The sequence below is a fragment of the Capra hircus genome, chromosome 19 (genome assembly GCF_001704415.2).
Source record: "Capra hircus breed San Clemente chromosome 19, ASM170441v1, whole genome shotgun sequence".
NCBI classification, from domain to species: Eukaryota; Metazoa; Chordata; class Mammalia; order Artiodactyla; family Bovidae; genus Capra; species Capra hircus.
In genome coordinates this window covers 14,166,344-14,187,620 of record NC_030826.1, presented here as the reverse complement: position 1 = coordinate 14,187,620, position 21,277 = coordinate 14,166,344, and the positions used below count along the sequence as shown (strand labels likewise).

Genomic DNA, 21,277 nt, shown 5'->3' with positions numbered 1-21,277 from the left:
TACCAAGCGCTTAATAAATTGGTGTATGTTAACTCATTTAATTCTTGTAACAATGCTGTGAGGCAAAGAGGTATAGGGAAAAATACTTTTTGAATATGAAATCACTGGAGAAGTGAATGGTGTAAATGATTTTGATTGCTACCAGAAGGGGCTTTCAGAGGATACACTGAGGAACAGAGGCTCTGAAAGGTTAAGTACCTTACCCAGCATCACATCTCTAGTTAAGTTACAGAGATCAGATACTAACTAGAGTATCTGGCCTTAGTACCTGTGCTCTTAACTACTGTGTATAAGGATTCTTATAACAGAGATGGCAAGTATTTGGGGGTAATTTTCATCTGATGTCTTTTTTTTTTTTCTCCCTGAAGAGAAATTACAATGGTCTGCTGAGAATTGAGGAGGTAATGCGATAGAAAGTTTGAAGAGACTGTAGGAAATGTGACGAGAACAGAGAAAGCCTGAAATAACTTGTAGGAAATAGGAAAGTATCATTACTCAGCACCCATAAGGTTGCCAGAGAGCAATAAGGGCTCAGTTAAGATAGGAGGCAAGTATTTTGGAACCAGTCTATGGATGTGTGAATTCTCTCCACCGTAATCAGCAACCTGGTTATAGGATCAGAGGCAATTTGATTCAGGGTTGGGAGTTTTATTAGTCAGGGAGAGAGAAGCTAGTGGAAGTATGAGGCTAGTGAGGAGAGTAGTTGCTGGATGGGGTTCAGGCTGAGTAGAAATTATAGTGAGCTGGCTAACAATGTAGGGAAGTCAAGAGCTTAGGGTTATTGATGAGATTCAAAGGGCTGGTAGTGGGGATAAAAAGAGCTGGATAGACGGGAGATTCGGTTCAGAAAGTATTACAGATGTTCATGAGTATTTTGGAGTTGGAGCCATTCATGGGGGTGACAAGGGCTAAGCGTGGCCACGGAAATGAGTAACTGAAAGGGAAAAGCCTTTGTAGCTGAGCTTAAGGACCGAGGAGCTGAGGTGTCAAGACAGTTGTCCATAGCGGTGGCGATAGCAAGACTAAGATTCAGGCAGCGAATGAGAGGAAATCGGGAAGTGGGCAGAGGGTGGGAGAGCTAGTTGGAGCCAAGACCCTCAGGGAAACAATGGCAGGAGATCGTCACGTTGGAAGGAATGCAGGAGGACATCTGCCGTTTCGGGAAGAGGCCGGTTCAAGAGCCAGGTTTCAGTTAAAACAGAGACGGGTGAGAAATGTCTGAAGAGGCAGAGAGTATAAATCCGTTCCCCATCCCCACCCCCCATTAGAGAGTATCTAGAGATCCCCCTAGAAAGGGAGGAGAAGGGAGGGGTCTTACATTTTGGATGGTGTCCAAAATCAGTCCCAACAGATCCGGATGGTTGAGAAAAGTGGGCAGTTCAGGCCTCAGAGAAGTTGCCCCAGCTTGGACTAAGCATGTTTCTAAGAACGTTGGGTCTAGGTAGCTCTGGTACCGGGAAGACTGGAATGTTGATGGTCTACCAGATGGTAGATGCTGTATACCGACCTTTATGCTCATGCTGTCTTAAATCTGGTGAGGGCTGGTGGAATTAGGATGGAGGTCAGCATAATTCTCTATGCTGAGCAGAGACTGTGGTATTTGGCTGAATAATGAGACCCCCCGCTGGAGAGATCCACAAATGTGGAAGAGGAAGGGTTGGAGATCTGTGGGCAGAACTTTGCAGGGAGTGGAGAGCCTGAAGTAAGTATACAGTTAAGGACTCATTTTGTACCCATAGGCTGTTAAAGTGTAAAAATGTTAGTTGCTCAGTTGTATCCAACTCTTTGTGACCCCATGGAGCCTGCCAGGCTCCTCTGTCCATGGAATTCTCCAGGCAAGAATACTGGAGTGGAGGAATACATTCCTTTCTTCAGGGAATCTTCCTGACCCAGGGATCAAACCCCAGGCTCTTTCATTACAGGCAGATTCTTTGCCGTCTGAGCCACCAGGGAAGCTCACTTTCACTTTTCACTTGTACCCACTTGTACCCACTGTTAAGGCCCAGGGAAATTTGGGTTAGGATGCTCATTGGTGCAAAACTGCAGAGTGGACAAGAGAGGAAAAGATCATTTTTCCATCTTTGGCCTTTGTGCCACACTATTAGAGGCAGTGCTGCTTATACCCCAGAATAGTGATACTGTTACTTTGGTTTTTTACTTAAAATTCCATACAGCAAAGCATGAATTTAGAAGTGGTAGGGCAGGTGGGCAGATAAATCTCAGTGACATATACCATGCTGGATTCAGAATAACTGGACTACTCTAGAACCTGGAATGTGGGGCGGTAGAAGGGAACATTTTGTTTCACTTTGGCCTTTCCTGCTCAATGGGAAGAACTTGACCTCTCACTGACCACTCAATAAGATGGCAGGGGTAAATGAAGGCAGCAGAGCTTTTTAGATCTCTGGTGGTCACAGGCTCACATGGCAACGCTGGAGAGAGGAACAGAGAAAAGAAATCTCCACTTGAGTGCCTTCTATGGAATACCAGGCACCAGTAGGTTTTGTGTTATTCTGACTTCCCAGGCGGCACCAGGAGACGTGAGAGATGCAGGTTCAATCCTCGGGTCGGGAAGATGCTCTGGAGGAGGCATGGCAACCCACTCCCAATATTTTTTGCCTGGAGAATCCCCATGGTCAGAGGAGCCTGGCAGGCTACGGTCCATAGGTCACAAAGAGTGGGACACGACTGAAGCAACTTTGCACACACGCACGTAATCCTAAGAGCCCTCAGAAGTAGTGTGCATTACTCCCTTCATTTTGTAGGTGAGGACGGTTCAGTAACTTCACAGTCGAAGATCAAGTGAGTGATGGGCCCTGGGACTTGATTTCAGATTTGTCTGACTCCAGAGTCTGGGCTTTTCCTTTTAATGGAGGACATAGCTTGCTGGGATTGGTGTGACCAGTCCTGTTGGCCGAGGGAAACTGAAGCATTTCGTAAAATGCGGGAGGCACTAAGGCAGTTCTTAGAGAGTAAATTGAGTCTGTCAGAGGGAATGACCCTAAGGGAGTTGGAAAGCAGGTGTGAGAGAAGAGACAGTGGAGAGGATGGTTATCTCTTGACCACCAATAGGGAAATGGGGAGGGGGGATGGGGAGGGACTAGTTAGTAAGAGGAAATGGCCCAAGAGCCAAGCTCTCCAGGATTTTCTCCCATTTTCCTCCTCAGCAGCCCCCTCTGGACAGAGGCTCAGCTCTGGCTCTGTCATCACATTCTGGGTGCAGACAAAGGACTTGATGTAGGAAGACAGGCTGGCCATCCAGAGCAGGTTTGTCTTGTGGAAAGGACATGTGGCTGAGAGCAAGGAAGGCCCAGCCAGGAGTGAGGAGATCTGTGTTTCAGTGCAGCTCATGAGGAAGGGAACCATCATCATGATGAAGGTAGGTAGAGTGATGCTCATTTATTCATGGAAGATAAGTACTGAACATTTTCTCAGGCGAGCCTGAGAAGCACCCTTAAGAAAAGAGCAGGGGCTCGACCTAAACCACTGACCTAGTTGGGGGTCTCAGCAAAGATCTGGAGCTGTTTTCTGATCCCTTGTGCCCAGGACCCCTGTGACTTGTGTTTTGGGGATATAGAGAAAGAGGGTAGGAAGCCAGGGGTATCAGACCCTTTCTGGGGGTTTAGCTTTTTCTGGTGGTCTAACATGGCACTGGACTTTGTAAGAAACAAGGGGTTCAGCTCTGTAAGTTGAAAATCTTGGATATTTGACTCTTCAGGTTTCTCAGGCTCTTTCCGGAACCTTGTGAACTCCACCTTCATGCTGGTCTTTGGCATCTCGCATACAAAAAGAACCTTGTTCTTTAGCTTGTTTTGGATCCAGGGATCGATGGAGGCCAAAAGAATTAATGTTTCTTGTAGCTGCATTGAAACAAGCCCCGTGGCTGGCTCCCTTCAGGCCAGCCCTGGGAGGCGGGAAGGGGAATTCTGGCCACAGGTCACTCTGAGTCCCAGGGAATGAGGTCAAGGGACAATGTCTAAGGGCTTATTCCCCTCCCCTCCGTCAGAGGGCATGTTGTGTGAGGAGAGTGGGAGAGGCTGGAGGAAGAGGAGAGCAGGGATGCCTTACACTCTTCTTCACAGACGCGTTCTTCTCCACATCCAGCATGTCCAGGACCAAGTGGAACACCTGTGGGCTGCGGATCCCCAGGACGCTCTGGCAGAGGCAGGATGAGGGCATCTCAGTAGCCGGCCCAGGAAGATGCCCCGTCTACACTCTCTTCCATTCTAGCGCCCTCGTGATGACCCTTTACCTGGACAGGAGATGTGGCTTCCCAGCTTCTTCCTTACCTTTGAGGGCCTGCCTCTGCATTGGGTTCCGGTACAATTTTTTTCACCAGAAGAGTCAAGATAGTTTCTGTCACATCTGAGCAATGCCCCTCACACCCTTCACCTGTCCCTTCTCCTACCCAGCTCCAGTCCTGCAGAAAAGCTTTCCCTTAACTCCTGGTACGGTGGGAAGTCTAAAATAAAAAAGCCGGCAAACCACCTCCCCACACTTTGCCGCCCTTTCTTCCCCTCAGTAGCTCTCCTGGACTGCCCACTCCCCCAGCCATCAACACATCTGGTCAGAGTTGCGGAGCTGGCCTTACCAGAGAGATGACTGCTTCCTTGCGTGCCAATGCATTTGAGCTCATCAGCTGCCTGAAGAGAAGGGAGTGAGTGTGTTGTGGTCCAGTTAAGGGGTAGGGGAGGAAGACTGGCTGCTTCTTACAGTCCAGAGTGACTCAGGTATAAAGCTGATGAGTGATGTTAATTTCATTAACGGCCCCTTCTTGTTTCTTGGGTCAGGAAAGGGACTGGAAAGGGAAAGGTTGGTACAACAGTTTTCCAAGGGGCTCTGTGTGATGATCAGGACTCACATTTGTCCAGAACTTTACCATTTACAAATCCCTTCCAAGTCCTCATCTTAACTTGAGCTTTAAATAGTACCTCTGAGTGGTAGGTATTACCAGCCCCTTTTACGGATGAAGAAAAGCCCAGCGGTCAAAGAGTGACTTGGCCAGTGGCCTGGGCAGTGTGATCTGAGACCAGGCAGTAGGCTCTCCGCTCTCACTGGCCTTCTGTCCCCTTCCCACTGCCTAGGATTTGGCCCTGGTAGCTCCCAGACCAAGCCACTCACGCCTCCACCAAGTTCAGCATCATGGGCTTCATCTTAAGCTCTTCCACGGTTTCAGCAACAGCCTGCCTCATGGCCTGAAGAGAGATTAAGGTGGGACAGAGGCTCAGGGGTGTGCTCTTAAGTGCTTCCCAAACTTTGCTTTTGGATGTGGACCGTTTTTTAGCCTTTATTGAATTTGCCACAGTATTGTTTCTGTGTCACGTTTTGGTTTTTTGGCCCACAAGGCATGTGGAATCCTAGCTCCCCGACCAGGGATTGAACCCACAGCCCCTGCACTGGAAGGTGAAGTCTTCACCACTGGACCATCGACCTTCATTGAGAGTTTACTTTGTGCTGTGTGTATGGCCCTTGCCTCAGGGAGCTCACGGTCTGGTGGGGGAAACAGACAAGTGAACAGGCAGTCAGACTCGTGACCTAAATGTAGGGACAACAGGAGGGTCTCCTAACTCAGTCTGAGTTCCAGGAAGACTTCCTGAAGGAAGTGATGTCGCAGCTGAAACCTGAGGCATGAGTAGGAGTTAGCCAGGCTGAGAGGCTAGGGGCCAACTTCCCTGGGCTGAGGGAAAGCAGGTACAAAGGCCTGGAGGCAGGAGAGAGCACAGAGAGGTTAGGGGACAGGAAATGGTTCAGTTTAGCTAGGCGACCATACAGAGTCTTCAGAGTGGGACACTCTGAGCAATTACACTGGGACCATGGGTGTAAGTCAGGACAGGGTGCTCCTAAGCACTGCTGGTGCGTGGCTGGGCACAAGTGTGGTGAGGATAAAGAGTCAGACAGGTCTTGGGTGGTGAAGGGCTACGTAAGCCCTCCTGAGAGCTTGGGGAGTAACTGAGAAGTTCTTTGCAGAGGTGAGCTGCAATCTGATTCACAGATTAGAAAGATGTCTTTAGCAGTGCTGTGGCTGGCTTTGTAGCAAGCTCTAAGAAAGGTAAAACTGCAGGGGAAGGCAGGGTGATTCTGTTGGTGGTGATTGGAAAGCCTCCCATAGGAGGTGTTGTCTGGGCTGGTCTGGAAGGGGTAATCGTATTTTAATAGGCAGTAGGAGAGAGGAGCTACTTACCAGTGGAACTGAAAGCAGAGGCAGTTTTCCACCTTTCAGGGGAGGGAGGAATAACAGGGCACTTTAAGCTGAGAGGACTGCCTGCACAGAGGCCGACAGCTTGGAGACAGGAGCTGTATTCTGGGGAGTGTGATGCACGCTTTGGGGGTTATGCATACACAGAAGAACTACACAAAAATGATCAACGACCCAGAGAACCATGATGGTGTTGTATGGAGCCAGACATCATGGAGTGTGAAGTCAAGAGGGCCTTAGGAAGCATCACTACGAACAATGTTAGTATAGGTGATGGAATTCCAGGTGAGTTATTTCAGATCCCCAAAGATGATGCTGTGAAAGTGCTACACTCAATATGCCAGCAGATTTGGAAAACTCAGCAGTGGCCACAGGACTGGAAAAGGTTTATTCCAATCCCAAAGAAAGGCAATGCCAAAGAAAGTTCAAACTACTGCACAATTGCACTCATCTCACATGCTAGTAAAGTAATGTTGAAAATTCTCCAAGCTAAGTATGTGAACCGAGAACTTCCAGATGTTCAAGCTGGATTTAGAAAAGGAAGAGGAACAAGAGATCAAATTTCCAACACCTGTTGGATCATAGAAATAGCAAGAGAATTCCAGAAAAACACTTACTTCTGCTTCATTGACTATGCCAAAGCCTTTGACTGTGTGGATCACAACAAACTGGTGTAAAATTCTTAAAGAGACAATACCAGACCACCTGACCTACCTCCTGAGAAATCTGTATTCAGGTCAAGAAGCAACATCTAGAACCAGGTGTGAAACAACGGACTGGTTCCAAATTGGGAAAGGAGTATGTCAAGGCTGTATTTTGTTACCTTGTTTATTTAATCTATATGCAGAGTACATCATGCGAAATGCTGGACTGGATGAACACAAGCTAGAATCAAGATTGATGGGAGAAATATCAATAACCTCAGATATGCAGATGATACCACCCTTATAGCAGAAAGTGAAGAGGAACTGAAGAGCCTCTTGATGAAAGTGAAAGAGGAGAGTGAAAAAGCTGGCTTAAAACTCAATATTCAAAAAACTAAGATCATGGCATCCCATCAGTTCTTGTCCCATCAGTTCATGGCAAATAGATGGGGAAACAATGGAAACAGTGACAGACTTTATTGTTTTGGGCTCCAAAATCACTGCAGATGGTGACTGCAGTCACAAAATCAAAAGACACTTGCTCCTTGGAAGAAAAGCTATGACCAACCTAGACAGCATATTAAAAAGCAGAAACATTACTTCACTGACAAAGGTTCACATAGTCAAAGCTATGGTTTTTCCAGTAGTCATGTATGGATGTGAGTTGGACTATAAAGAAAGCTGAGTGCCGAAGAATTGATGCTTTTGAACTGTGGTGCTGGAGAAGACTCTTGAGAGTCCCTTGAACTGCAAGGAGATCAAACCAGTCAATCCTAAAGGAAATCAGTCCTGAATATTCATTGGAAGGACTGATGCTGAAGCTGAAGCTCCAATACTTTGGCCACCTGATGCGAAGAAATGACTCTTTGGAAAAGACCTTAATGTTGGGAAAGATTGCAGGCAGGAGGAGAAGGGGACGATAGAGGATGAGGTGGTGGATGGCATCACTGACTTGATGGACATGAATTTGAGCAAGCTCCAGGAGTTGGTGATGGATGGGGAAGCCTGGCTTGCTGCAGTCCATTGAGTTACAAAGAGTTGGACACAACTGAGCGACTGAACTGAACTGAACTGAACTGAACTTTGGGGGGCAGTGTGGTGGGAGCCAAGGCAGGGTGGGGGTCCTTTAGGGAAAGGTGAAGAGACAGGTTTGGGCTGTCTGAGCTTGGGAGCGTTGGTCTCACTTACGAAGAAGGGCTCATTATATGTCTTCCTCCTGAGTAGGTCAAATGTGAGGTCTTCCAGACCATGTGCCTGGATCCATTCCAGTCCTATGGCCTTGAGCATCTGCATGGCTTCAAAACGGTGCTGAGGGCAGACACAAAGGGCAGACCACCTTCCTCATCCCCCAGCACATCCTTGTGCTGGAGCAGGAAGGGTACTAGGCAGTTGAGAGCTTACCTCCAGGACACTGGAACAGGACAGCTGGTCCAGGATGCTCCTGACAACTGTGGCTGAGTGCACACCCATTATCTTGACCAGCACAGTGAGTGCCTGTGGGGGTGGGCAGGGCGGGGTGGGGTACACCAGACCAAGAGGCATTTGGATGGCCAAGCACGCTTGAGGGCTAGAACTTGTAGGACACAGGCAGAGTCCTTTCTCCTCCCTCTTGGCCTCATGAGTGAGTGTGCAAGTTCATGTGAGCGCACACGTGCACATATATGAATGAATGGACTATACACAGATCTGTGTACACTGACTCCCATGCAACCCACATACATATTCACAAACACACAGAGGACCCTGCGGCACTCCCTGCTGAAGCTCCTTTTCTCTGGGATGAGGATGACAGGGACCAGAGCCCACCAGAGTCAGCACCGTTTCCCCAGGGCTCCCCAGGGAGCCCGGCCCCCCGCCCCTCACACCTTCATCTGCTGGGTCTTCGGCCCTTGGCCCAGGCACTGCAGCAAGTGCTCTCGGGCCACGTTGCTGTGGGGCCTCAGGAGCCCCAAGCACAGGGCCGCCTCCGCCGCCGCCTTGTACGCTGCCTTCCTTATCAGCATCAGTAGCACCAGCGCCAGCTTCTCTTCATCCTCCACCTGAGTCCTCTTGAGAGGGAGACGGGGCGGTTGGAGCAGGTCTCCGGCCAGGCTTTGTGAGGGCAATTCATGACTGCTTCCAGCCCATTCTCCCTCTTCCCCAGAAGGAATCTCCTGTCAAGAGCTTAGTTTACCCACTTCCCTTCTTCTTGCTGCCATCTGCTTGCTCCCAGCTCACATCCTTTCACTCCTCTATGACTTTTTCTTGTGAGTGGGTCGGCGTTACTCTCTTTAATACCTCTGCTGTCTCAGCTTTTGGCATTTGAAAAAAATATACAGGTCATTGCCCCGACGCCTCTCCTCCCATAACCTTGTCCTTGGCGCTACGTCAGCCGTCAATTCGCACAGAGGGACTTCGTCGTTGCCCGTTACTGCAGCTTCTCTCTGACTCCCTCTCCTCCTGTCTTTCTGGTTCTCCTCTGATGTCAGCACTTATTGTTCTACCTACTGTATAGCACAGGGGACTCTGCTCAATGCTGTGTGATGACCTAAATGGGAAGGAAATCCAAAAATGTATGGGGCTTCCCTGGTGGCCCAGTGGTGAAGAACTTGCCTGCCAATGTAGGAGACCCGGGTTCGATCCCTGGGTTGGGAAGATCCCCTGGAAAGGGAAATGGCCACCCACTCCAGTATTCTTGCCTGGAAAATCCAATGGACAGAGGAGCCTGGTGGGCTGCAGTCCATGGAGCTGCCAAGGAGTTGGACATGTTTTGTCCAAGTTTGTTGACTAAACAGCAACAATAGATACTAATGACTGATTCACTTTGCTGTACAGTGAAAACTTAACATAACAAGGTAAAGCCAATGAATTTTTTTTAAAGGAGTATATTAAATAGCTTTACTTTGAACTTATTTCATTATCTGTACGTGAATATATATGTGGGTTAGTTACTCATGTAATTTTTTCTATCGTAAATTGTCTATAAAAGTTCCTTACATTTGTGTAGTGTGGTCAGAGTGCTCCTATTTATTCCTGTTGTGAATTGAATTCTTCTAAACAGGAATTGGGAGTCTTTACTTGGATATTACATAAAAGATGAGTTCTTTTATGTAAATGTAGATGTATATACGGGGGACTGTGAAGGTTTATAAAAGTACACGGTTGGATCTATCACTTGGACATATTGTGTTATCGCCATTGCTCTTTTATTTTTTAAACTTTTCTTAATGAAAGAATTTATCCGTAACTTTTATATTCTTTACTTTCAAATTCTTATAAATAAAAACAAAAGTGAAAATTTTTTTGTATATTTAATGCTAATAAATAACTCTATTAAAAAAGTTGTTGGACTGCATGAAGACTAACAATTCATTGAGCAACTTTGCCCTCCTCCTCACTTTCTTCCCTTTTACCCAGCTTCAGTTCCATGGTCCCTGAACTCCTTTACCCCCTTTTTATTGTATTAAACTCTCCACCAACTCTATGCCTGCACTTCCCAGAGGAAATCAAAGTAATGATGACTAATCTTGCTTGAAGTATATGAACACAAACCTTAAGAAAACCCTTAATGATGCCTAACGGTCAGACTGCTTTTCCCTGGGCAGTTCTCTTTCCCACCTTCCTAATTCCTATTCCTGCCTCTGGACCCTCTAACACTTCCTCCTCTGTTCCCTTAAGTTGATGACCTTGCTTCCTACTTTATTGAGCAAAATAAAAGCAACTAGAAAAGAAGTTTCAGAGACACTCACCACCACTCTGTCCAACTTTCAACACCTGCACCCATATTCCTCCCTTTCCACATTACTGTGGACTATGACCATCTACCTAAAAAAGTCAATCTTGGGGACTTTCCTGGTGGTCTGGTGGCTAGGACTGCACACTCCCATTGCAGGGGGCCCAGGTTCGATCTCTGGTCAGGAAGCTAGATCCCACATGCTGCCACCAAGGGTCCACATGCAACGAAAGATTCCTCATGCCACAACCAAGACTTGGTGCAGCCAAATAAATAAAAATATTAAAAAAAATAAAGTCAGTCTCTTATGTGTTTGCTCTCGTCCCTTCTCATCTTCTCAAGAACATTGCAGCCCAACTCTTCCCACCCTCTTCCAAATGATCATTTTCCTAACGACCGGATCGTTACTCCTCAGCGTTGACACATGCTGCTGTTTTTTCTCGTTCTAGAATTTATCCCTGCTGCTGACTACAGCTCTATCCAGGAAAGCTCGGACAGTTGCCCATTCTTGCCAGCTTGCCCTTCTTTCCTCCCATTCTCTCTTAACCCTACTCCATTCGGACTTTCACTGCCCCACCAGAGTAGTTCTTGTTAAGGTAATCAATGATCCACCCACGTGGTTAAAGCCATTGTATGGATTCTCAGCCTTATATTATTTGATATGGTTGATTTGTCTCCTTTTCCTTGATGAATGTTCTCCACTTGATTTTCAGTATACCACACTGTTGGTTGTCTTCCTACCTGTTGGCTACTTCTTAATATTTGCTGGTTCTTCCTCTTACCTCTGACCTCTTAACACTGGGGTGCCCCAAGGCTTGATTCTTAGTTCTTAGTGATCTCATCTTGTTGAATGACCTATATGCTGACAACTCATAGATTTCGTCCCCTGGTTCAGGCTTCGGAACTCCCAACTGTATATCCAGCTGCTTGTTTGTTGTTTCCTTTGGATGTCCAGAAGATGTCACAAACACAACTTGTCCAAAACTGGACTTCTGATATTACCTCCAAGCCTGTTCCATGTGCAGCTTTCTCCATCTTGAAGTGAAGCGAAAGTTGCTCAGTCCTGTCCCCATGGACTATACAGTCCATGGAATTCTCCAGGCCAGAATACTGGAGTGGGTAGCCTTTCCCTTCTCCAGGGGATCTTCCCAACCCGGGGATAGAACCCAGGTTTGATTGAACCCAGGTCTCTGGCACTGCCAGCCGATTCTTTACCAGCTGAGCCACAAGGGAAGCCCAAGAATATTGGAGTGGGTAGCCTATCCTGTCTCTCAGGGGATCTTCCCAACTCAGGAGTTGAACCAGGGTCTCCTGCATTGCAGGCAGATTCTTTATCAACTGAGCTATCAGGGAAACTCATCTTAGCTGATGACAACTCCATCCTTTCAGTTTCTAGGCCAAAAGCCTTGGCTTCCTCCTTGTTGCCTCACTTTCTCTTATAGCTTACATTTAACCTATCAGAGTTTTACTTTAAAAATATATGCAGGGGATTTCCCTTGTGGTCCAGTGGCTGACACTCCCAGTGAAGGGGGCCTGGGTTTGATCCCTCTTCAGGGAACTAGATCCCACATGCTGCAACTACAAGATCCTGCATGCTGCAACCAAGACCTGCCACAGCCAAAACAAATTGATAAACATTAACACATATATACATATTCAGAACTTAATAACTGCTTACCAACCCCGCTGCGAGCACTGTGGTCCAAGCCACCATCGTGTCTCACCAGGACTGCTTTAACAACTCCTAACTGGTCTCTCGGCTTCCACTTTTGCCTTTCATCCCCTGCCCGTCTTTCTTCAACATAGCAGTCAGAGTGAACGTTTTTTTGTTTTTTTGGCCACTGTGCCACATGAGGGATCTTAGTTCCCCAGCCAGGGATCAACCAGGGACTGAACCCAGGCCCCCTGCACTGGGAGCCAGAGTTTTAACCATTGGACCACCAGGGAATTCCCCAAAGTGAACTTTTGAAACGTAAGTTAGATCACATCATTGCTTTGTTCAAAAACCTATTCCACTCGGGAGAAAAGCTCAAGTACTTAAAGTTGTCCAGAAGGCCTCATATGCGCTAGTCTCCTATTAGCGTCTTTGGCCCAACTTCATTTCCTGCTTTCTCTGTTCCCACCCCACTTCTGTCACAGGGCCTCCTTGCCGTTCTTGCCCATACCAAGCCTTCGGGACTTTGGCTCGATTCTTCCTTTGCTGGGAATGCCTTCTCTCAGATATCTGCAAGGCTCACCCCTCACCTTCGTGCTTGAGCTCAGATGACGACTTCCACGTGAGGCCTCCCCTGTCCCTCGTGTTTAAAATTGCAACTCATTCCATCTGCATTCAGCATTCCCGGTCACTCTCACCCCTCATCATCCTGATCACTCTGACCCCTCTACGTAAGTCTCCCACTTGCTGTATCTGACATACTCATTTGCACTGAGCATCCCCAGTCACTCTCATCCCTCATCATCCCGGTCACTCTCATCCCTCATCATCCTGATCACTCTCACCCCTCTACATAAGTCTCCCACTTGCTGTATCTGACACACTCTATAATGAAATTTGTTGGTTATTACATGTCTCCCTGGGCTTCCCCTGTAGCTCAGCTGGGAAAGAATCTGCCGGCAATGAGGGAGACCTAGGTTCGATCCTTGGGTTGGGAAGATCCCCTGGGGAAGGGAAAGGCTACCCAGTCCAGTATTCGGGCCTAGAGAATTCCATGGACTGTATAGTCCACGGGGTCGCAAAGAGTCGGACACGACTGAGAGACTTTCACTTTCACCTGTCTCCCCTCCCCGCTTCCCCCACCCCACTGGAATGTAAGCTCTACCCAAAGCTGAGATCTCTGCTTGCTTTGTTTGCTGACATATCCCAAGGGCCTAGGTTGATGTCTGGCCCATGATAGCTGTTCAGTGTAGGTTTGTTGAGTAAGTGGATGTAATGAATTCTATTTTATGTGAAGCAGTGACGGGGTCAAAATAAGAGGCTCCTAAAGGGGAAAAATCTCAAGTAGTGTCAGTAGACTTTCTTGGTCCCTGTCCCCTCTGGGCAGAGGTTTTCCTTTAGCAGGTTATTTTAAGGATGAGGCATGGTCACTGGAAGAGCATAGGCGCTGGGACTTCCATGGAGACCAGTGGCTAGGACTCCACACTCCCGATGCAGTGCGCCCAGGGTCGATCCCTGAACGGGGAACTCTATCCCACATGCCACAACTAAGAGTTTGCATGGTGCAAATAAGACCTGGTGCAGCCAAATAAATAAATGTATATAAAAAAATAAATCTAGGCATTGAAGTAGGTGCTTTGCATATATTATCTCATTTAATCTTCTCAACGATGCTGTAACTACTATATCCATTTTAGAGAAGGACAAATGACAACTCCGAAAGCTGGCTTTTCAGAGGTGGTATGACCAGTTCGGGAGCTACACCAATGATTCTGTCCCGGCAACCTATTCCTCAGGGGACTCCACAAGGACATTATCCCCCTCATCAGAACTAGGAGCTAGGTTACCCTCTCCCTGGCTTAACCCCCAGCCAGCACCATTGATGACCTGTCCGACCTTGCCCCGGGGACTGACTCTTCCCCCTCAGTCACCTGATCTCTGGGGACAGCAGCCCAGGAGTCCAGAGCCGTCCGAAGTGCTATCAGAGTATCCATCCTCTGCCCCTCATTTTGGCCCTTCAACTTCTTGATGAGAGTTTGGATCACGTGCTTTTTCAGGCATCCTGGACAGGGAGGAGCCTCAGGTCAGGGTGGAGCCTCTGGGGCGGCTCCTCTCTGCCAGACTCCACCTGACTCCACTGAGGTCCCACGGTCGGCCGTCCCCCCAGGACACCAGAGCAGCTGGCTGAGCATGACCGCAGTTCCCAGAGCCTGCTCTCTGTCTCCCTCCCACCTCTTCTCCCTCTTCACCCCACCTTCCTCTCTCTGCCCAACAATCTCTGGGATCACTCCCAGACCTGCCAATGACTAGGTTGCAGTTGGGGGGCCGTCCACTGCCTTCTGTCTTTCCCTAAAGGTGGATTGTGGCTACATAGCCTCCTTCCTCCCCTGCCCCTACTCCCACCCAGGGGGGCACCCACTCACCCAGGATGGCCAGGGTTCGACAGGCCTCATACTTCAGTTTCTCCGATCCGGCTTGGGCCTGATTTAAGGGGGTGGAGGGTGGGAACACTCCCTAAGGTGGTGGAATATCAGGAGCTTTCAGGATCAGCTCAGCTTAACTTTTCATTTTACAGATGAGGAAACCGAGGCCTAGAGAGTGACCTGTTTATGTTCAAACACGGGTGTGGGCAGGGTGATGTGATGGAAGGACCATAACTTAGGAGTAAGACTTTTGTTCACATCCCTATCTGGTGTCTGATAGCCACGAGGCCTAGGGCAGTTCACCTGGCCCCTCGGAGCTTTCATTTTCTCATTAGAAAAATGCAGCTACTGCTAACTAGTTCTAGTATCAAAAGATTTAAATGAGATTATGGGTAAGAACACAGCCCACCCCCACCCTCAAAGTCAACTTCTCTGTCGGACAAAGGGGATCTTCAGATCCCCCCTTCCCCATCCTTTAACATCAAGCTGCCCTTTAAAGGAGCCAAGGGCATGAGCTGGGCACATGTCGCACAAGGCGGCTGCCTCCTTCTGGCATCTGACCCATCATCCTTGGCCCTGGTGGGCCTTGTCTGTGCTCAGGTGCCAAGGCTCTGCAGACCGCAGGCCCTGTGTCCTTCTCCCCTGGACTCCGTGCAGCCCCAGACTCACCACCTGCCACAGTGCGTCCAAGACAAACTTGTCGCTGACCCCCAGGCACCCCAGAGCCTGCAGGAACAGGAGAGAGGAAAAGGAAGAGAGCCTGGACACCACCGCCACGAGCTGCCACCTTCTGGACACCGCTGGAGGTTGTTCTTGGAACATCACTCCCTCCCCGCCCTCCACCTCCAGCATCTTTCTCCTCACCAGCTCAGCCAACTCCTACCTGGCCTGTAACCACACCCCTCCACCCTTGCCACTTCTCACCTGGGCTGCGTAGAGCTGCTCATCCTCGCTGGGAGATTTCAGGCTTTCTGTGAGTTCCTGCCCATCCAGGGAAGCATGTGGAAGGGAAGAAAGGGACAAATATAGTTCTACCATGCTTCTTTCAAAGTGGAAGGAGCTCACCCAATCCACTCTTCTTCCCCCGCTCCCTTTTGCTGGCGGGGTCTGAGGGTGGAAGGATGGTGTGAGCCCGAGGTAAAGGCATCCTCAGAAGGAGTCTCCCCATTCTGCCCCGGCTCCTGCCATGGCCCCTGACCTTTAACCTTTGCCACTTCAGGGGGTCCCCAGCAGGGTCTAAGGGCTTGGACTCCATTGGAGACCTGCGAGTCAGCTTGCTCATGGGGAGATGGAGCTTTTGGCTGAGGGTACCCTCCTTGAGGTACCTGTGGGAGAAATCACACAGGTAGCCCTGGTCCCCTTGTTCCCTTCCTCCTTACTTCACAGACTCTCCTCTGCCTCTGGTCCTCAGCCCAGCTCAGATCAGCGTCCATCTACCCCAGGGTCTCCTCGGGGGTCTGTAGGCTGATTTGCCCCACCCCAGCCCCCCAGCCCCACTCCACCCCTTTCTTCTCTTTCCATCCTTTCTTAGAAGATGGGGAGGGCATGGAGAACAGGAAGGGACGAAACACACCTGGGGTGATCTCTCATTTTCCACAGTGTCTTCTGGGCCTCCCGTTGCTTTCGGCGATCATACAGGGTATACCAGTGCGTGTAGAGCTCGGGCTTCTTGTAGTAGCAGTAAGGTATGGCATTTGGCTTGCTCGGGTGCTCCCTCCAGCACTCTGGACTTGGGGGAAACTCTTCCTTTGGTGCCTGGAGGCAGGGGCGAGTGGCAGAGCAGCCACAGGGGACATTTCTCAGCCAGGAAAAGGGCCAGGGCGAGAAGGGACTAGACGAGGGAAATACCCTTCAGCCTCTCGTCCTGAAGACACAGCCAGCTCCTAACCAGCTGTGTGACTCGGGCAAGTGACTTTACCCTACCAAGGTCTCAGTCTTCTCATCTGCAAAATGGGGCTAATCATCCTTGTTCTGTACCCCTCCCAAGGTGGTTGTGAAGGACCACTGACATAAAGACTGGGAAACCGTTGTTGGTTTGGAAGTTGATCTGAGTACAGTTGGCCCACTGTATCCACAGGTTCCACATCCATGGATTCAACCAACCATGGGTTCAAAATATTAGGGGGAAAAACAATTCTAAGAAGTTCCCAAAAGCAAAACTTCAATTTGCCATGTACCCGGTAACCCTTTACATACCATTTACATTATATTAGGTATTATAAATAATCTAGAGAGGATGTGTGTAGGCTATATGCAAACACCACTCCATTTTATACTTGAGTATCCGTGGAGTTTGGTATCCCCTGTGGAAACCAAGGGACAACTGTCCACAGTTCAGTTAGTTTAGAATTTCAAGGGACTTGAGAAAGTCATCTGGGGACTTCCTGGTGGCCCAGTGGATAAGAATCTGCCTGCCAATGCAGGGGACACAGGCTCAATCCCTGGTCCGGGCGGATCCCACATACCAAGGAGCAACCAAGCCCGCCTGCCATGACTACAGAGCCTGCGCTCTAGAGCCCATGAGCCGTGCCAAGAGGAGCCACCACAGTGAGAAGCCCACAGCGGGCAGTAGCTCTCACTCCCCATAACTAGAGAAAGCCCGTGTGCAGCAGTGAAGACCTTGTGCGACCAAAAAGAAAAAAAGTCATCTGGGCAAGGAGATGAAAAGGCCAGGGGCAGGGGAGACGTGGAGTAAAGAGAGGGGTATTTTGGGCTCCTGCTCATTCACTCAGGCATTAGACAGATTTTTATTGAGCACCTACTATGTGGCAGTTATCATTCCTGTCCTCGTGGAACTTAATAGTTTCATTGGAAAAACAGGATTTCTTCAAATAATCTGTCTTAGACACTTGTGAGACTGCAGCTCTGGTTGTGGCCAAGGGGTTTTAGATGGGTCAGGGGATTTCTCTGAAGATCTGACAAGGATTCATTCTTGTCTCTTCTCAAGCCATCCTGTCTCTACAACAACTCTCTGAAAAAGAGCTTTGGCTAGTGGTTCCCAGTGGGGTGACCGAGACCATCATGAGTCCGCAGGTGATTGTCGTGACTTCAGAAAATGGGACATTGACTCATTATAAGGAGGGTTGTCAGATTTTGTGAGGACCAAGCAAATGAAAAACAGGATTGAGGCTTCCCTGGTGGGTCCAGTGGCTGCGATTCCAAGCTTTCATTACAGGGGACCCGGCGGTGGGGAGTGGTGATCAATCCCTGATTAGGGAACTAGATCCCGCATGCCACAACCAAGACCCAGAGCAGCCAAATAAATAAACTTCTCTACTTCAGTTAAGAACAAACAAACAAAAAACCCCAGGATGTCCCGTTGAATTTCGATTCCAGGCAGTGAAGGCAATATTTAGGACATAAGCAGGTTGAAAAAAGTTCATTGTTTCTCTGAAATTCAAAAATAACTCATTATTAAGCAACTGCCTACACAGCCAAAACCTTACAGATGTTATCTCATAGCCAGCCGACAAAGGGAGCGGGGCAGAGGTTGGCTTGTGACAGAGGCTACTCCTGTGGTTCAGGAAGGGAAAGCCACTTGTCCAAGGTCACACAGAATTCGTGGCAGCCCCGGGGGTGAGAGCGGAGTTCTAAGTACGTGTTTGTGTTAGTCATTCAGTGGTGTCCGACTCTTTGCGGCCACATGGACTGTAGCCCACCAGGCTCCCCCGTCCATGGAATTCTCCAGGCAAGAATACTGGAGGGGGTAGCCATGCCCTTCTCCAGGGGATCTTCCCAACCCAGGGATCGGACCCAGGTCTCCTGAATTGGCAGGTGGATTCTTTACCGTCTGAGCCACAGAGGAGCCCATAGGGTTCTATGAACCAGCCTTAGTGGGAAGGGGTGGTCTGCTGACCCTCTTCCTCCAGCGAGGCTCTCAGGGTGGCGGAAGTCAGGGGTCTCACCTGGTGACAGGACAAGGAAAGTAGGACGGGAGCTGCAGCTCTTCTGAGTTCTGTGGTGCAAAGGAGACCATGGACAAGGGTGAGCTGAAGAGTTGTCCTTCCGGGCATGCGTTTATCGAGCGTTAGCATTTAGCGAACACGATGATATCAGGCACCAGGGACGTAAAGAAGCCACAGTTCCTGTCCTTAAGGGACTTGTACGTTTCTGGTGTCTTGGTCTGTGGAATAGCAGCATTGCCATAGCCTGGAAGCTTCTCAGAAATGCAGAATCTCTCAGGCCTACCAAGTCAGGATCTTTATTTGAGTAAGATTCCTACGCATGTTGAAATTGGAGACACACGGGTCTGGCAGAGTGGGTCTCATCCCTGGCTGCGTATTAGAATTATTTGAGAGAATTTTTTTAACATGCCCCAGTCCTGCATCAGACTAATTGAATCAGATTGTCCGAGGAAGGGATCTAGGCATTTTAGAAAGCTTCCCAAAGGATTCTAATGTAAAAATGGTCAGTGGTTCTCAAACGTGAGTGGCACTAGAAAAAACTAGAGGTCTTGTTTTTTGTTTGCTTGTTTTGGCCATGCTGAGTGGCATGTGGGATCTTAGTTCCCTGACCAGGGGTTGAACCTGTGCCCTGCTTTGCAGTAGAAGCAGAGTCTTAACTACTGGGCCACCAAGGAAGTTCCTGGAGGGCTTAATAAAATACAGATTTCCTTATCCCCAGATGAAGACTCATCCCCAGAGTAACTCTGAGGTGCGGTCTGAGAATTCACTTTTTTGGTTGAGGAGGGTGTGGTACACACGGCATCTGGGGTCTTAGTTCCCTGACCAGGGATCGAACCCCTGCTCTCTGCATTGGTGGCACAGAGTCAACTCCTGGATCACCAGGTAAGTCCTGAGAAGTTGCATGTCTAACAAAATACTGATGCTGCTGATCCTGGGAACATATTTTGGGAACCACTGGTCTACTGGTGAGATAGAACCGTTTACTGGGGATTAATTAACAAAGGGAAATAAATGTGAGGATGGATAGAGGCATAGGTGATCTTGATGAGGGGTCCTAACCTGGTGGGGAGGAGCAGGGAGGGTTTCCAGAGATTATCCACAAGCTGAGTCTTCAGTGCAAGTAGGAGAGGTAGCCAGACAGATGAGAGGAAGAACAATGGGCAAGAGGAACACCTCGAAACCTTGGCTTTGTGAGAGTGCACAGCAGGTGAGGAAGCAGAAGCTGGGGAGTCACAGAGACATCCGGCCTTAGAGGGCCCTGGAAACTTACCTTGAGGGGTGTATGGAGCCTTGAAAGTACCCAAGGATCCGCCCTGACTCTGCCCATAGCTTTGCTGACATCACCCGGACTCCTGCCTGGGAGTGGGGGCCAGGGAGCTTCCCTTTTCGGGTCCCTATTCCCAACTCGACTCCTGTCCATTCTAACCTCACCTTTGGTCCTTCCTGGATATTCCAGCCATGGGCAGTTGAACATCGCCCTGTTGATGTCAGAGATGTCGACTGATTTTTCGTAGGCCATCCTCTTCTCCTGGGGAGCGGGCAGGGACTACAGGGACGAGCCCTTGCGAGAGCCGGGGCAGAGCTCAGGGAGACCTGTCGTCTGTGGCACAAGAGGGACTAGTGAGGTGTCTGGGCTTCTAGAGCTAGAAGCCTCCGAGTGTTGAGTGAGAAGATCACCTAGGTGCATGGAACACTCTGGTTCTACTCTGGAGCCCCAGCCCCAGCATCTACTGGCCTGTAGCTTGAGCCAGTCGCTTTCGCTCTGGGAGCTTCACTTTCCTCATCTGAAAGGAGGAAAGCCACGTCTGTCTGGCGAGCTCGAGGGGCAGCGGTGAGGCATAAATTAGAAAAGAAAGTCAAAGCACTTAATGAATCTCAAGCTCACATAGCCCGTGTTATTTTTTGTCTCCTCTGAAGTGTTTATTTTTAAAAAATTTTTTCAAAAACTTTTTATTTTGTATTGGGGTATAGCCGATTAACAGAAAATCGTGTGCCAATACAGTATATTAACGCATATATATGGAATTTAGAAAGATGGTAATGATGACCCTATACGCGAGACAGCAAAAGAGACACAGATGTAAAGAGCAGACTTTTGGACTCTGTGGGAGAGGGCGAGGGTGGGATGATTTGACAGAATAGCACTGAAACATGTATATTACCATATGTGAAACAGATCACCAGTCCAGGTTCGATGCATGAGACAGGGTGCTCAGGGCCGGTGCTCTGGGATGACCCTGAGGGATGGGATGGGGAGGGAGGTGGGAGGGGGGTTCAGGATGGGGCACACATGTACTCCTGTGGCTGATTCATGTCAATGTAAGGTAGAAACCACTACAATAGTGTAAAGTAATTAGCCTCCAATTAAAATAAATATAATTAAGAAACAAACAATGGTGTGATGGTTTCAGGTGAACAGTGAAGGGTCTCAGCCATACATATACATGTATCCATTCTCTTAAAACTCCCCGGCCATCCAGGCCGCCACACAAAACTGAGCAGAGTTCTCTGTGCTATACTGGAGGTCCCTGTTGATTATCCATTTTAAATACAGCAGTGTGTACATATCCATCCCAAACTCCCTAACTATCCCTTCTCCCAATGATACACATACCTCCTCCTTTGACAGCAAGAGATAGAAGTCTTTTGGTTGTTGTTCACGAACATATTTACTTTATTTCATTTTAGAAAAAAAAGTGAGTTTTTAAAACTATATGAGGACTTCCCTGGTGGTCTGTTTTGC

At 48.8% G+C, this 21,277-nt stretch overlaps 1 protein-coding gene across 1 annotated transcript; it reads right to left on the bottom strand.

The window, feature by feature from the left end:
• On the bottom strand, positions 3,492 to 20,053 carry HEATR9 (HEAT repeat containing 9). Its single transcript, XM_005693331.2, has 15 exons — positions 19,966 to 20,053; positions 18,535 to 18,584; positions 16,203 to 16,384; positions 15,828 to 15,954; positions 15,554 to 15,610; positions 15,299 to 15,355; positions 14,630 to 14,687; positions 14,138 to 14,268; positions 8,706 to 8,888; positions 8,242 to 8,334; positions 8,029 to 8,148; positions 5,122 to 5,195; positions 4,592 to 4,643; positions 4,069 to 4,155; positions 3,492 to 3,860 (listed from the first exon to the last, which is right to left on the bottom strand). The coding sequence occupies exons 1-15, from the start codon at positions 20,051 to 20,053 to the stop codon at positions 3,492 to 3,494; spliced, it is 1,728 nt and encodes a 575-aa protein (XP_005693388.1).